This window comes from Pogoniulus pusillus, chromosome 9, assembly GCF_015220805.1.
Source record: "Pogoniulus pusillus isolate bPogPus1 chromosome 9, bPogPus1.pri, whole genome shotgun sequence".
NCBI classification, from domain to species: Eukaryota; Metazoa; Chordata; class Aves; order Piciformes; family Lybiidae; genus Pogoniulus; species Pogoniulus pusillus.
Genome location: NC_087272.1, coordinates 19987937 through 20005509, shown reverse-complemented (window position 1 = coordinate 20005509; position 17573 = coordinate 19987937). Strand labels below are relative to the sequence as shown.

General features: G+C 36.5%; 1 protein-coding gene across 8 annotated transcripts in view; it reads right to left on the bottom strand.

Annotated features, from left to right (window-relative positions):
- The window catches only part of TLL1 (tolloid like 1), a 268880-nt gene that overhangs the window by 70216 nt on the left and 181091 nt on the right, over positions 1–17573 (bottom strand). For 6 of the 8 annotated variants that reach the window (XM_064148785.1, XM_064148780.1, XM_064148784.1 and 3 more), the window contains 2 exons: positions 5444–5554; positions 1274–1354 (listed from right to left, as the gene is read on the bottom strand). In XM_064148785.1, the coding sequence (XP_064004855.1) occupies positions 1274–1334 (61 nt within the window). In that variant the 5' untranslated portion in view covers positions 1335–1354; positions 5444–5554. The remainder of the gene's footprint in view (positions 1–1273; positions 1355–5443; positions 5555–17573) is intronic. The other 2 variants (XM_064148783.1, XM_064148787.1) reach the window with 1 other exon arrangement.

Sequence of the window (17573 nt, the reverse complement as noted above, 5' to 3'; positions counted from 1 at the left end):
AATCAGATGAAACTTACAGTGTCAACACAAGAGGATAAAGACAGTTTGACAAGGGCTTGCACACCGTAACAGGCACTTCTTCTGAAGCAATTTATAACTTAGTATTCACATCAGGGTAGCTGATTAAAACAGATCACTTGAAAGGTGGTCAACAAATCCTACTCAGTGGGTTTGAAGTCTTATTCCTCATTAAAGAGTACACCTTCCCTCTATGAATATCCCTTCTGATATCAGTTCTACTTAAGTGTTAATGGGATTCCAGGGTAGGGTATCTTGGCATAGCCCCAGGGCTGGAGAGGAGCAGAAGACAGGAAGAAAGCTCTTGGTACATAGGAATAAGAGCCTGCCTTTGTAATAAGATACAATTTAAGTTATGTCAGGAATTAAGAAAATAAAAGGGGCTAAAGAAAACACTCAGATAAAGCAAATAACATCATTGGAATTGAGTAAGTGTATAAAATTAAAACTACACAACAATCTAGAACTGGGTAGAAAATTCAGAGAAAAATTGTTGTTACACTTAATATGCAGTCATTACTGAACCATATCATATATTAATATGTTTCACCACTAAAGAGTCTTTTTATCAACTTTGTTTTGAACTCAAAGTAAGAAATGTATGCCAATAGATGACAAATATTTACACAATATCTAAAATTGCCATTTTTTAATAAAGATTATATACCAGAGGACATCTTCAAAGGTAGTCACTGTGCTCTGGCTAATCTTCCAAGATGTGCAGTGATGCATTTGGACACAATGTAGTGTGATTATAACAGAGTTTCACATATTTTCCTTTTTGAAATCAAGGCTTCGTAATCATATGTGGTGAGTAAACTCAACCAGTACTAATGGGGATTCCATTTATACAGCCTACATTCAACTACATCCATGTTTACAGGATTATGCTTAGTATAAAAGTGTGTTTCTTCAGTGCAATATGCCTTAAATGCTTCAAACACAGTATGAATCATCAGAATGTCCCGACTGGACCAAGAAAAGAAACCCCTAAAATTAGCAGCCTACTTGTACTGAAAACACATTGTATGGACTGTGAACACAGTCGTACAAAAGTCCTACTGATTTGATGCTGGAACTAAAAAATGCAACAAAGAGCTAATCTCTTCATTACTATTCTGCTGCTATGTATTTTATAGTTTATTTATGCTAGTAGTAATACAGAAGAGCTTTAAAGTGTTAAAGTGCTATCATCATTAATGTTCATGATACATTATCATATCAGGCAACCTGCTAATTTAAACAGTGAAAATACCAGAGCCAAATCTTCTTATCCTGTCTATAAGCTGATAGAGGGCACCTCGTTTTTTTGACATTCCATGCTCTCCAAATCCACCTTTAAAAAGAAGGGAGAAAAAAAAAAGGCATTTTACAGAAGTTAAAAACATGAAACCTTACACCTACAGCAACTATACTATATATATTTGTATATACAGTATATACTATATTAATATATCTAGTATATACTATATTAATATATATAGTATATTCTATACTATATATATACACTATATATACACACTATATATGGCTCAACTATACAGAGCCATTAAGAAATACCTTGCAAAAATGGCAATGAGTCTTAAAGGAAGTTTAACATTCTTCAATGATTCACACAGAAATTCTTTAAGTATACTTGACAGTGAAAGAAAAACACATTTTCAGGCAAAAAAAAATTTCTACTATGCATTCCAGAACATAAGCTAGCATGTCTTTGTTATTCAGACAAATTATGAAAATTACATCATCTAATTATTATTTGGAGCTTTTTTTTCTTCCTTGTGACCTTGACATCCTCAGAGCGATATTGACTGACAGGAAAAAGCCTTACTCTGAGAAATTGCCTGAATACTTGGCATAATCTTCTCATTTCAAGGGCAGGGTAAAAGAGAGACCGAACACCCAAAGTTTCAACAAGGGTAAAACAAAAATAGAAAAACACCAACCTCTAAAACACCATCACCACCACCACAAGAAATTGGATATGAACTTAATATTGCTGATTTTATCATGAACAACTTGGTTTCCTTTGTCAGCGTGTCAATGCACTTTATCTAATGGCTTTGACACATCACATAGCAGTGTATATTGAAGACCTCACAGGCATATGTATCTGTCAATGTTATTTCAGCAATCAATGAGTAAGAAAAACTAATTAGTTGATTTTAACATTTACCATGCCATTTACAGAAGTGCAACCCATTTCTGTTTCCTGCATACATTCGAGACATCTGCCACTCTCCCTTAGCTCATAATCCTTTTATGGCTGCAAGTACCTTTGCAAAGGCTAGTAAACCTGAAGAGCACTGATAATGCTGCACTAGTCAATAAATCGTTTAGACTTGTTCAGAAAGTGTTGTGACTTCCAGGAGTTTGTAGTAGGCTGTGTTTTAAAATGTAATATCTGTTATGAGATAAGAGGGGGTTTCAGGCTAATTTCACAACAGCAAAAGTAAAAAGATAAGAGAAATAAAAGGACCACTGAAGCCTCTAAATACCACTAAAAAAGACTTATTTCACTTCCCATAAAAACTTTCACTATTTATGTGGAAAATATATTTGTTAAACAGCACCCTCAAATCGTATTACTGGCGAGAAAATGCCATATAAGGGAAGCGAGTTTGGCTGCAGCAACAATGTGCCTAATTATTTGGATTAAATTGTCACATAGTTGCTAGCTCCCTCGAGAAAAATTTTCTAAATTTTTAAAAACATGTTAGCTAGATGAGGTAATAGTTCAACACATTCCTTTCCAACAAGTTACACAGCAGCGACAATATATGCTACAGAGCGCATAACAATTCCATTCCTTGTGTTGAGCATCAGTGATATAATACCCTCATGCTAACATTCAATCTTATAAAAAAGAAATATAGATGAAGATTTCAAACAAACACTTAACAAATAAACCCTTAATGGCATCAACTGTCACACATATAACAGCAAAATAAAAAATCCATTATTAATGGATTATTAATATTAACCTAGCATTTCTGGTTTAACATTGCCTGTGTATTCCACTTGGTGAATGACTGGAAAAGTATCTGACATAACTAATCTCTCTTATATGAATATTATACAACCTTACCAAGACAATCTAAAAAAGTGTTGGGCTTGTTTAAAAAAAAAAAGGTAAAAACCACACTACTTGATTTGCTGGATTCTGTTATACTTCAGGCAGGAGAAGGAGAATACTGTGGGCAGTTTGGGCTCATTAATAATATGCACAACAGTTTTATCATCCTTTCTGTTTTTTTTCTGTTTACAAAGACTGTGTGTATGGCTTGAACACAAAAAAGACAGAGCCATACTCTGAGAAGCTCACAGATTAAGCATCTGACCCTGTAAATGCAGGCAGATAATCCTTACCAAAAAGCACTGTCACATAATGTGAATCAGAGCCTGTGAGCCTCAGAATTTTTTTAGTTAGTAGTTGCAATGAAAAATGCAGCTTCACGACTCCATCTTGGTGGTTTACACCTGAGTATCTAAGTCTCCTACCTGATGTCACCTTTAGTTGGTGAAGGTCAGCAGCAGAAAGTGAAAAGAAATCAAGCTGGTAATTAATTGTCATTGTGTCTGTAATTAAGGTAAAATGATAACCTGCTCCCTATTTTACAGACATTTCACGTTCATTTCCCACTTGCAACCTAACATCAACTAGTTAGGTTTTGGGAATTTACTGTTTTGGAAATTAGAGGGAAAAGCAGCACACAAGACCGTGCATTTTGCAACAACAGGTTAAGCTCCTAGTTTAGGCATCAAAATAATGTAAAATTAGAAAAATAATTGCATATATAAAGTGTAAATTTGAATTCTCAAAACCCCCTCTGTTTCTAGGGGGAAAAAAAAAATCAAATCAAGAATTTTGAGGCTTCTCTGAAAGCCATTACAAAATCATTCACTTTGGTGGAGCTTTTTCTTCAAAGTCCAGTCCCATTGACCGCTGCAGTTGTATTGATTTCGCTTGTGAAATAGAAGCAGAAAAAAATCTAATCCAAATGCATTAGTGATCCTCAATAAGATGACTCAATATTCTAATTAGGATAGGGTCCACAGGAAAATATAAGACACAGATAAGAAAAGAACAGGATAACAGGACACTGAATACTACTTAAAACCAGCTATTCTTTCTGTAGCAATTGACAAAACCAAACAAATCTATGCAGTTAATAAAGGCAAGAAGAAAAAGGCAAGTCAATAGGACAAAGATGTAACTTGACTGCATCCACTTCACAAGGAAATGACTGACCTTGCCCTACACCTTTTGTCAGCAAAACCAGTGCCTAAAATACCTTCAAAGCCAATGCAATCTATTTATTTGGAGGGAAGGGGAACAGGGAAACCACTGACTCTATTAACATTTTAAAATCCAGTCTTGATCTAGGAAGATCAAAGATGTTACTGCCTTGAAAAAACAAATGGTTTTAAAAGGAGATAAATTTTCAAGTTGTTATAAAAATAGCCTAAATCAGGACATCTAACTAGGAAGAGCACAAATATTTCCAATCAAGCAATACTGAAAGGTTAAAAATGGAAAATTGCTTCTTCGGTGTGAAAAATTCCTCCAAATTCCACATCAGGAATCAAGTTAATAGCAGCTCAGTTCAGGAGCATAGAAAACATGCTTAATATAAAATAATTTTCAATTATGCATTTTTTAATATTTTCTAATAGCTTCTTTTTTCCCCCTGCCACTTTGCCTAAGTAACCCGAAAGTTTACAAATTCTCAGTTATGAATTTACAACTCAGAGCCTGAAAGCATAGATATTATTAGACATTAGGTAGACATTCCTTAATAAACGGATTGTGTTTGCTCTTCCACAGACACACTTCTACATTTACATATAAATTATATCTATCTGTCTGCATAATCAATGGCCTGCATTAATCAGATTGCAGCTTCTGGCACCAATGCACTAACAACAGCAAATAAACATGTATTAAAATGTCGTCTAAATAGTTGCTTTTTAGATGTGGCAAATACTAATGAGGATGACATGGGTTTGTGTGTTGCTTCTATATCTGGGTATAGATATGGACGAAATCCAAAAAGCAAACAAAAGGAGAGGTTATAACCCAAGACTTTCAGCCTCGCCCCTCCAGGATTCCAAGTACATTCAACACAGGGCATTTGGGCTCTGCTATTGGGAACTTCTAGCAATGAAAGCAAAGCTTTGTACAATTTCCCATGTGATCACCTGCAGGGTGGACTCCCAGTTCCTAACAGCTCCAGCTCTTCAGTTCAATGAGATTGTTTAATCAGAAATGCCACATTAAAATTTTCTTCCCTAAACCAAACTTCTTATTGTTTAATAACTCTTTAAAGTAGCATCACTTAAAGCACTATACTGACTTTTGATGTTTGTATTCTATGCAGAATTACAGGAAAAAAGAAGTTAAAACAAGCTTAAAATATCATACCTGTGTTATGGCCAAGTCTTTCGTTGGAGTGCTGCGTAAGGTCAATCGTCCTGTCAATTTGAAAGATTTTTAAGTCTTCATCATCTAAGGCAATATCTCCCCAAAAGACAGCTTTAAATAAAAAAGAGCTCAATTTAATTAAAGAATGTATTCAGACAATAAAACCAATCTGAAGACTATAATCCCATGTTGCAACCCTTGAGAAAGTATATGACAAATAAATTTGTCTACTGATCTATATTTTTATACAAAGAAAGAAAACTGCCTAGCAAAAAATGAGTAATTTATTTCAGTATTCTCCTAAAGCCTTACAGTCTTTTTGGATTTTTCTTTATATTTCCTAAATCAAATTGCTTATATATCAAGTCAATCTATTAAGAAAAAAATTCAGCATATGTGTTCTGTTGTTTTTTTTCTGTAAGTACAACAAAACAGAAAAGACAATGAAGCATGGCAACATTTGAACTGCAAAGCCAGAAACATATAGTATTGAGAAAATGAAACCTTTGCCTTTCCTAACATCTTCCTGAAAATAAGAACCATTCGAAGTAACTTTTATTATGTTACAATAATTTTCTCTTTTACATTGTTTGCCTCAAAGACGTAATATTTATCTGTTTTCTTTCAAAATGTGTGGGGAAGAAATGAAACCTTTATTTTTTAATTTTCCTCTGGTTTATTTGCATGCTTTCCTCTTGGAGTTAAGCTCTTTATTAGGACTCTTAAATACTTTGCTTTTCAAAGCTCCATTTTCTCTTCTTTTAAACCTTTATCTGGCCTTCTCAGTGGGTTTCTTCACTTTTCCTGTTCTTTTCCCAGCTCTCAGTTTTTTGTCTTTGACTCATCTTTCCTAGGATTCCATCACAACTCAGTGAACCAAGTTATGGGCTCACTTGCAAGAATTTGGGATCTATAACATCGGCCTTTTTCTCTTCCTGTTTTTGCTGAGATTTACCCTTGCCAACTCAAACTTATCATTAAAGCAAGAACTCCAAAGGCTGCATTCTCAACTACTGTGAATGAAGTCAACAGAGCATATACCAATTAACATGAACTGAAGTGGTTGTTATCTTCAGCAAAATTCTTCCTTTTTCCTCTCCTCACTGCCTCTGTCAATAGCTCTATTATTTGTCCCCTCAGAGTCACAAAATCCCTGGGTTCAATCTTGACGCCATCTTCAACTCTTTCCCTTCTTTCCCCATCCATAAAGACAAAACTAACTCTGCCTGGTCACTCATTATACAATTAGTTCCACAGCAAATTGTCTGTTTCACTTCCATACATCTAAAACCTTGCCCGAAGTCTAGCTATTGCCAAATCATTCTTTCTACTCTACTTCCATTCAAACTGATCCTAAACATTATTGTTAACCATTATTCATTTTCTCTGTCTGTTCTTTATACCATGTTGTAGAAACCATTGGATAACTTGGTAGTTTTACATTGCTGCAAAAGTTAACCTTATTAATTAGTGCTCATATTCCTTAGCATTTAATCAAATATATATACTAGAAGTCTTTACTGGAGCAAAACAATATACATATTTCTAAAGATATTGCATTGCTTCCTCCTATCGCTATTACTTTTCTTGATCACAATGTAACTAAGAGAAATCACAATGAAAATGCCTTTGCCTTTCATCTGCTTGTCAAATACCTTTAAAAAAAGATAATCTATACAGAGTTCCAAAATGAATATGAAACTTCTGAATTAAAAAGCATAACCAAGAACACATGTTTTCCTTAAATATGGATGTTTCCAGGTATACAGTTTTTACAAAACCCATAATGTTTCTAACAAACCACAAATAGTATTTAAGATCACTTCTGGAACTGTTTAGTTGCTTCTAACTCATTTGGGAACACCTTGCTTCCAAGTGTCACTCTTGCCCTATGTTCACATTGAGGACATTTTTCTCTGGCTAGCCTACTCTCACCAGCAATTGTTTTTATCACTAGGTCACACAGAGACAGTGTCAGCTTTAGATGTGTCTGCCTTAAATTTCCAGAAAAAAAGTTCTCATACTGTCCAGGGTTTTGAACAGTAAGAGGACAAAGTCAGTAGCCACATTTAACCATCTGACTCAAGTTAAATATTTATTATTAATGTTCTAAACATCATCCAGAGATTTCTCTTGGTTGATGTTCATAACAGAAGTCATTGTATAAGGACACTGAAAAACTGCAAGCTTTCATAAAACTGAGCAGAAACTGGTGAATGGAAGAAACTGCTAATATTTTGGTCTATAAATGCATGATGTGCCCCACTATAGATCACACATGGATGTATATACATGATATGCTGGGGGAAGTATAGGCTGGATGTTAGGAGGAAGTTCTTCACAGAGAGAGTGATTTGCTATAGGAATGGGCTGCCCAGGGAGGTAGTGGAGTTGCTGTCCCTGGAGGTGTTCAAGAAAAGACTGGATGAGGCACTTAGCGCCATGGTCTAGATGATTGGACAGGGCTGGGTGCTAGGTTGGACTGGATGATCTTGGAGGTCTCTTCCAACCTGGTTGATTCTATGATTTTATGAATTAGCATACACACTTAGGACAAAAGAGGCTTTCATGACGTTCTATAAGATGGTTGGAAGTCCATGGAACAAGAAAGAAAACGTGTGGGTAAATCCATAGGGCAGTGATATGTGGTGGCATGGCTCATTCTGAGATTTTAAACATCAACCATCATGCAATTTTGCAAAATACATACGAGAGTATATGCCTCATAAATGCAGTAAGAAAATTATCTACATCAAACTTCCCTCGCAACTTATGCAACAATTATTAATTTTTAAACTGCTATTTTTTAATTACAATATATTCCTGATAGAATTCACAATGATACTAATCACAAAGTATAAAATGTCACTAAGATAAGATTGCTGGTGTTTGCCCCTACAGCACAGCAGAAGAAAACTAGCTCTACCTTTGGGTAAGTCAGTAGCATCCAGCTACTGCTACCAAGGACAGCTCTATAAGACATTCACCATCGGAGACCACTACAATCCAGAAACCATTTTTGCTAACGTGATTTGTTCAGATAAGCCTGCAGGCTAGGAAACTGCCAGCTCAAGTACAACTTTCCCACATTTGGAGAGAGTGTGAAAATATGATCAGAGAAATTCTTGGGCTTTCTGTAACTGAGATGCAAACTGTGATCAGCCACACAGGTATTCTCTAGTGCTGTGAATCACAAAATACTAGGGGTTGGAAGGGACCTCTCCAGAGATCATCGAGTCCAACCCCACCCTGACAAAGCAGGGTCAGTTAGGGCAGACTGCATAGGAATCCATCCAGGCAAGTTTCAGAAGTCTCCAGGGAAGGAGACTCCACAACCTCTCTGAGCAGCCTATTCCAGTGCCCCATCACCCTCATTGTAAAGTGCCTCCTCATGTTAAGGTGAAAACTCCTGTATTCTAGCTTGTACCCTTTGTTCCTTGTCCTATCACTGGGCACCACCAAAAAGAGACTGGCAGTACTTATTTATAGAAGTTGATAAGATCCCCTATCAATCTACTTTTCTGCAGACTAAACAGCCCCAGGTCTTAGTCTCTCTTCATAGGAGAAGATACCAATGAAAGGATTAAAGTAGTATTAGAAGACATTTTAAAAGCAAAACCTCAGATTTTGTTATGCTTCTGGGTGTGGAAAGTACAAGAAGTTTGTGTTTCATCCCCTTCACTGAAGTTACCAAGAAGGGAAAACTAGACTTAACTGCAGGCAAAATTGAAACTTGAAAAGCTAATTTAACATCCTTTAATGGGATATGGGATGCCCAGCACTTCAAAAAGTCTGAACAGTAATTCATGCAGCAAGAGGTGCCAAAAAGTGTGTTGGCCCAGGTTCAGAACAGATATTCATCTAAACCCATATATGCATCAGTTTCAATTAGCAGCCTTTTCTATAGCTGAGTCATTAGGCACTTCCCTGTCAGAGCACAGCTATGTGCATTATAGAGCATTTTGATGAGTCATTTTGTTCCATACAACCCACCCACAGCTTATGCAACTGCCTCTAACTCTGAACAGAAAAAAAATGAAAATTTAGCACCACATAAACAAAAACAATTTCACCTCAAGGAAAGCAACATATGCTACTATAATTAACCTGATTTTCTATTTCCACCAGCTCAGTCTTTCCCAAGACTTTGAGGTGCAATACTCTTTTTTTTTTTTTAATTAAAAAATAAATAAACTTTAAAAAAAAGAGAACAAGACAAACAGTAAAAGGTCTTATGTGCAACCACAGGCATAAGACTACGTACTTCCCCCTGAACTATCACCGCCCATCACGAGTGCTACCTTCAGTCATAATTGTGTAATAAATTCCCATGCTACCATACAGAGCTGAAAGAACTTTCAAAAGAAAGTTATGAATTGAAACTGAAATTAATTTAAACAAACATCTTCTAATTATCCAAATTGGTTTGACTTTTTATTGGACAAAAACTATGACCACAAAAGGAAACTTTAACATTGAGTAGAAGGCATGGGGTGCCTATTTTCACACACATCAAAGCAAGAAATCAGATACTTCATCGATTTCACCATGCAGCATTTTCAAATCTGCACATGACTGTGAGCAAGTGTTAGTGAAACCCTGTGATTTACTTGAAAAAGCTCACATAGACACACTTCAATAGGGATGTAACACCTCTGACTGGCTCCTGCCATGTTCTTACTGACTGTAAAAATAAATTATGTAAAAGAGCAAACTCATCAACACTCATACAAATTCTATTTTTCAAGACTTGCTCCAAGCTTCTAACTAGAAAAGACACCATTTTCCCTAAAGAATGTACCATTTCTACTTGTATCAAGAAGTAAAATAACAATAGTAACAATAGCAAAACACTTTAAAGATCTCCACACTGTACGCCAGTTAGAAATGTATTTCTCCATTCTTCTGAACGTGGCATCTCTTGACAAGAGCTCACACAGACATACATAAGTTATCCTGAAATCAGCTAGCTTGTGTATGGCAGTGATGTAGACTTAGAAGCATAACTTCTAACGCAATTTACTCAAATCTTCATGTCACCCACTCTTAGAAATTTCCCCTACGTCCCCTATGCACAATGCTTTCAGCTTACTTCCTTCCACCATGTGTTCATATTTACAGGTAGGGCGCTGGCATGATGATATTCCTGTTAGGGCCAAATCACACTTGTGGAGCCCCATCTGTGGTACACAGCATTTAACTATGGGTACGGAAGTTCTTCAGACACTGCAGGAAGTTATTACCAAACTGACCCAGCTGGGACAGAAAAACAGCAAGGTATGACCTGACTGTGGACACACACACAAAAAAAAAACCACCACAGCTGTAGAGCCAAAAGCAGGAGAAGATAAATAATTTCTGTAGAGTCATCCCCCATCCTATAGAGCCAGCTGGTTTCAGACATCCCTCTGAGGCACACGGCAATCAGATGATAGCACAGATGGGCTACGGGTTAAGTGGCATACAGCACTGAGGCATGTTCCAAGTTTCTGAAAGCAGAACACATTTTCAATACAAAGCATAACTCTCAAGGAAAATGGAGTATTTATGACACCGTTTATCAGAGTAAAATCTTCCCTTACCAAAAGTGGCATTTGTACAGCTCTATCTTGGTTAAAGTGGATATTAATTTGCTAGAGATTATTCTGCATGACACAGTACAAATCTTGATTTAGAAATGTTCATTTCCTCAGAGCCAACTGCAGCCTTTACTTTGTTCTTAATTTGAAAGCAGTGACTTCTTTCAATTCTATTTTTTTCCATTTCCTTTTTTGAGGGAGTTTTCATGTTCCTTTAAAACCAGCACCAAACTGGAAAAGTATTCAAGAAAGCAAAGACTGCTGCAACAGAAGTTGCTATCTTGGATAAACGGACAAGCTCCACTTTTAAACTTACTGAGTTGTACTTTGAGGTCTTTGACAATGCAACAGGTCACTTGTAAAAAGTTTGGTTCTTGGTTAAACTATTCAACGCGGCAAGCTTCCAGTTACTTTGAATAACTGATGGCTATGCAAGATCACCATCAACAGCACATTTTAACTTGTAAAATCTACTTCTTACGTAATGGCTTAACCACTGAATTGAATGCAGAGGACATTGCTGGGCATACAGTAAAGGCATCGGTACACTATGAAGGGAAAGCAAGCAGCTACTCTAAGAAATTTCCTCATCACTGACCACTGTCTTGGGCCAGATATTGGAAAAACAAACTTTGAAACACATGCCATACAAGAGACCAGTGGTGCTCAGAAAGATCAATGATAGCACAAAACACAGAGCAGTCACAGCTAATCTTTCTTACCACAACAATATGATATCACATACAAGAGTACCATCATTTCCTAGGTCAGTCACTCCTTCAGCCACTGTGGTAACAGGAAGAGCAAGGGGAATATTCCTTCCTCTTCTTGAGAAGGGGTTCGTGTCACCTCTAGCAGAAGCCACTGCACCAGCATCTGCTGACTTTTCACTTAGTGATAACAGACAGTGCTTTCCGGCACAGGAAAAGATGGCTGATGGGACTAGAGAGTTTTAAAGTCCCAAATCACCTGCAAATGCAGACTACTGCTATATTTAGCTTTATTGAAGAAGCTAGAACAATACACCTGGGGTGAAATTCAGGTCTAAAATACCACAACAGTCATAATTACCCCAGTCAGCCTTGAATGATCACTGTGATGCTCTAGTATTCATTTTCATTTTACTTTGAAACACCATTATCCTGTGAATAGCCCTAGGGTCAAGATCCTTAAAAGTTAACTATATGGCTAAGCCTTCTTACAAAACAAAGAAGAGCCTTCATGAGGCAAAATCATCACACTTAGTGAAGTTTTGAGTTTTTTAAAATATAGAAAATAAATACATGTATAAAACCAAAAAGAACAAAGCTCATTGTTTTATAATTATGAATAGTAATTACTAAGAGAATTGAATTAGTAGTTCTCCATACAGAATGGGAAAATGGGCAACTTGAACTGCTTATAGAAAAAAAGGCCAAAAACCCTTGATGGAAGCAAAGCTGCCATTCTGAGCATGGCACCTACATGAAACATCTGTCAGAGCTGAGACAGAGCAGATGCCACAAAGTCTCCTCAAAGATGCAAGCCTTACAGATATTTGATTTGAACATGAAGAAGACATAACAGAACCACCAAATCAAGTGAGTTACCAAGCTAACTGACAATGTGTGGCACAAGACAAAGGATTAAACAAACTGTTTCATTCTTTGCCATTATGCTCTTATTAATCAACTGTATCTAGTTTGTACAGAATTTTGTATGACATAGCTGATATTGCACAGCTTTTTGGTTTTGTCCTATGGTCTTGTGCTAGTTTGAAGCAGGCTAGAGTGTTTGGGTGAGAAGAACTAGATTACAGCCTGTGGAAAGAAAACAATGGTGATGTCTATTTTGCCCATAGGCTTGCTGAGATGTATAGGAACAAGAAATAAAAACATTAGATAACCACTCTCACTTGGGCTGCTGGCTGAGCTGCATCTTACTCTCTAACCTCACCCTCCATTTTCGGGACTAATCCACTTCGCTTCCTAACCCCCTGGCTGAACCTCCATTCTTCCTTGGGACTGGGGTAAGGTTGAGAGGGGTAGGGGGAAGGTAAAGGGGCAGTTGAGAGCCCCTCCTGGGTACTCAGGTTTCTGGGAGGGGAGTTGTGTTTCTGTATTACCATTTACCTTCTATATTTCTGTATATAACTGTATATACTGTAAATATCTGCTTGTATATTGTGCTAAGCTGTAAATATAAGGGTCATTCATATTTCCAGCACTGGCTGAGTATAGTCTGGGTGATTTCTAAAGCGTGGGGATGCGGGGAACACCCAAACCATCACAGGTCTATGCTTCAGATGAAATCTGCTTTTCTATGTCCACAATATAAATTATATTCTATAGGTGAAATACTATACCTTTCATAACTTTTTCTGCATGATGAACTTTTTATTTTCCTCAGAGTCGACCAAGATATTTTAAAACTAAAAATAATACTTTCATCATCATGAAACAAGTGCATAACACTAGAGGATACTACTAGTTTCTTAGTACTAGAAAATTAATTCTATCTGTTCAGAAAAGTTATTAATGGAAAATTTGTTTTCTTGTTTTATTTAGCAGTTTTAATATACTTCTTTCCTCCCAGCTAGAAGGTAAGAGATAGCAGCTTATGTGTATACATTCATTTAGATAAACACATTTGGCTACAGTTTCTGGCTTGATGACTTCGATGCTTTCAGTCTTGAAGTCTGTGCTAGTTTGAGCCTAGCTAGAATGATTTGGTGAGAAGGATTAGATCATGGGCTGTGAAAGAGAAAAAACAATAATGATGTCTACTTCACTCACAGGCTTGCTGAGATGTATAAGAACAAGTATCCAAACATAGATAAGTCACTTCTCCTTGGGAGCTCTGGGCTGCATTTCTCTCTAGCCTCTCTGCCATCTCTCTGATTAATCCACTTTGCTTCCTAACCCCCTGGCTGAACCTCCATTTCTTCCTTGGGACTGGGGTAAGGTTGAGAAGGGTGGGAGAAGGGGGAAGGGAGGTTGGGAGCCCCTCCTAGGGACTCAGGTTTCTGGGAGGGCTGTTGTGTTTCTGTATTACCTTTTACCTTGTATACTTCTGTATATAACTGTATATACTGTAAATATCTGCTTGTATCTTGTGCTTCATTCAAATTTCCAGAGACAGCTGAGTCTAATCTGGATGATTTCCAAAGTGTGGGGGGGCAGGAAACACCCAAACCATCACAAAGTCTCGGAAGAGAAGGAAGATAACAGCATTAACTGAAGACTGAAAACTGCAGTATAATTATCAAACAAGCCATCAGACACTGTAAATAAATCTTACTGTGATCTTCACCTCAATGCATGCTAGTGTAACTTGGAAAGAGCAAGTGGGGTTTCTATGTTACTAGTTAAAGCTCACTTAAGAAAAAAAATCATGTGACCCACTGAACATAGAAGCACTTTACAGGCTAGGTAGCTGCAAACAGAATCTTTGAAACAGTCTGGAGTTAAGCATCTGCACCTTGACCAGTCAATATACATGGAAACTCACCACATGACTGCAATACAGAAAGTATTAACTAGGTAAAAAACCAAATCAAGTGAAAGTTGTGGACATACACATTCTTGAGCAAAGAACAACAGGACTATAAATCTGGTCTGTGCTTTCTCTCCCATCATTAAGAAAAAGTGTGCAGGTTCAAGCAGCAGAGGTTGAATAGGCAAGGAAATCAAATCAAATTAAGCTTAATGGAGGCAAGCTATGACGTGGAGAAAAGGAGGAAGAAAGAATGCGGATACTAGGAAGATCATTACCATGTAGAAGACATACAACTACAGAGTATTTAATTTTAACCATCTATCTACCTGTTTTCCCCCTCTCTTTCATTTCAAACCCATTTATTGAAATGGAGATATTGACTAGTAAGGAATCCAGAAAACAAAATCCTTTTCAAAGATGAGGAACAAAAATAAGACACTCAGAATTCACCTTAAAAGACTACTACAGGTAGTTTTGGTCATAGCTTCACTGTAATATCCTACCCTTTCAGTTACAGAATAATAAGTGTGCTGTGAAGTAGAATTAGGCAAGGGACTCAGTACTAACTGAGATCTAACTCCAGTAATTTTGTTGTGCTACATTAACATGCTACATATTTATACAGTAACACTTTCTTTTAAATAAACATCACAGTAAAATAAACATACTTCATTAATATTAGAGTGTAGCATCAGTGATCTCTGCAGAAATCCTCCCCTTCTGTATCTTTTTCTCACTTTTTGGAAAATGAAAAATTGTATTTCATTTTCTCACAGACATAAATTCCCAAGTAGGCTAAAGTAGTACCTCTAAAACAGAAAATCCCTCAATAATCGTTAAATGCAACCAAAGATTTATACAGAAAACCACATGGCACAGAAAGGAAAGTGCATATCTGAGGGATTATCTGGCATTCAGGATCAAGGTTCTCATCATAACATGAAATAAATGTTGCTTCATTTGCACTGCTCTAAATTTAAACATGGTGAATTATTATACTGTGTATAAACAAACCCTTATTTAGGCTTCACAAGTGATTTCCATTATCAGCTGCAGCTTCCTGTTCCAGTCATCTTTTGTCATGAACCTTACTTAAGTCTCAGATTTTAGCACATCATTCTGTGACCTGGCTCTCTGAAACAGATAAGGAAACGGACTAAACAGCTCTTAATAATCCTTCTTTTGGCAGTATTCCTGTGCTTGATACACAAGTTGTGGGTGTTGGACCAGTGTAATTCTATATTCCAGTCCACATCTTCAACAGATGTCTTTGACCACATACTTGTGTTAAGAGAGTATAAAATATAGTCAATAAAGCTAAAAAGTTGAAGCACAATGTTTTACTTTGTCTCACACAATTAATTGAAGAGTTTGGGGTTTTTTTGCTTTTTTTTTTTGTTTGGTTTGGGATTTTTTTCCCCATATTTGTAATTGAAGGAGCTGGGGTGGGATTTTGATTTGGTTTTTTTTGTGGTTTTGGTGTGGGTTTTTTCTTCTTTTGGCTTGTTTTGGTTGAGTTTTGATTGGTTGGTTTTGGTTTGGGCTTTTTTGGTCAGTTGACTGTTTTTTTCTCATGGAGATCTGTACAAAGTGCTGATTATTTTTTGGGTACAGCAAGTAAAACTCAAATTGAAAAAATATTCTTAGCTAGATGACAGTAAATGCAGAGTGGAAAAATCACTGATGATATTTACATGTCTTCACCTTCTACAGTCTCTTCGCAAGATTTCTTTTATCCTCAGATTTATAAGGCTGCAACCACTATTGCCACCCCCAAGTCACCATAAAATTTATTAGGTTAAATTGCACATATTCAGAGTGGTATTTTACATAAGGACTTAGGCTTTGCGACTTGCTCACAAATGATCAGACTAACATGCTGAGAACAAAATAAGAAAAAAAACAATCCAAGAACAAAAAGCAACTATGAATTGCATGGGGTTTATTACAGATGATCTTATGGTGTTGAATGGTAACTAGTAAAAGCTTAAGAATTTCACACATTTTAAAAGAAAGCAGAATGTTACACCTTGGTTAAGCTTCCCATTTCCAGAAAGCCTTATGCTGATCCTCATTTAATAAGGCACTTCAGTTTGTGTGTCAAACAGAAACACTAAAAGGCTAATCCAAATAACATCCTGATTTTTTTCCATCCACATCTATTATTCTTTTACTGCATTCATTAAGCCACTTCAGACTCTTATTTACTACTCCTTATCACCAGATTCTTGATGCTGCTTTATAATAGCAGCCCATATGTTAGCAAGAACAGCATACTACGGTCCATTTGCTATCCATCCGACTTGCAAACATCACTTCTCCCACTGCAGCGGCAACAGTCTCAGTTACATCTGTTGTTTCCATGAACACAGAGAAGATAGATCCTAAGTATTTAATGGTGTTTAATGTCTTCAGTTTTTAATTAATAAAGATGTTACTGCCTAAATTGGTCTCAGATATCTTTTAAAACAATTCAGCAACTGCAACAAGGGAAAGGACCCAAATTCGAGGATTCTACCCAGCTCACCCTGAGCTAGCATGGTCTGCTGGCTACAAGGGTGTGTCTTTTGACAGCAACACAGTGGTTGCCTCAAATAACCTTTTAATATATCTTTGGAAATAGAAATTACACAAGATACTGCAAATATTAAGCTCCCTTCAAGCTCAGAGAAAATACAAATATTTAATACAGCTAACATTCAGGAACGATATGCCAAATGAAATATTACTCTTTTCAGATGACTGCAATTTATGGCATTTAGTATTTCACAAGTCCTTGCCCAATATTTAAAAAAAAAACACACAGAGAAAATCTTATTACTTAACTCCTATATTATTTTTATTTTTGCTTTATCCTTTCATAAGTAGGCATGGATATGAAAAGAAAATGAAAAAAATAAGGCCAAACCCACAACACCCAAGAAACACAGGAAAAGTACAAATTATGCTCTCACAAAACATGGTGCTCTATCACTGCCACTTTAAAAGATGTACAGTCAATGTGCTTATAAAACACTGCCTCCAGCACAACAGTCAAATGCTAAACAAAAAATCCTGCATAATTAAAAGGCATA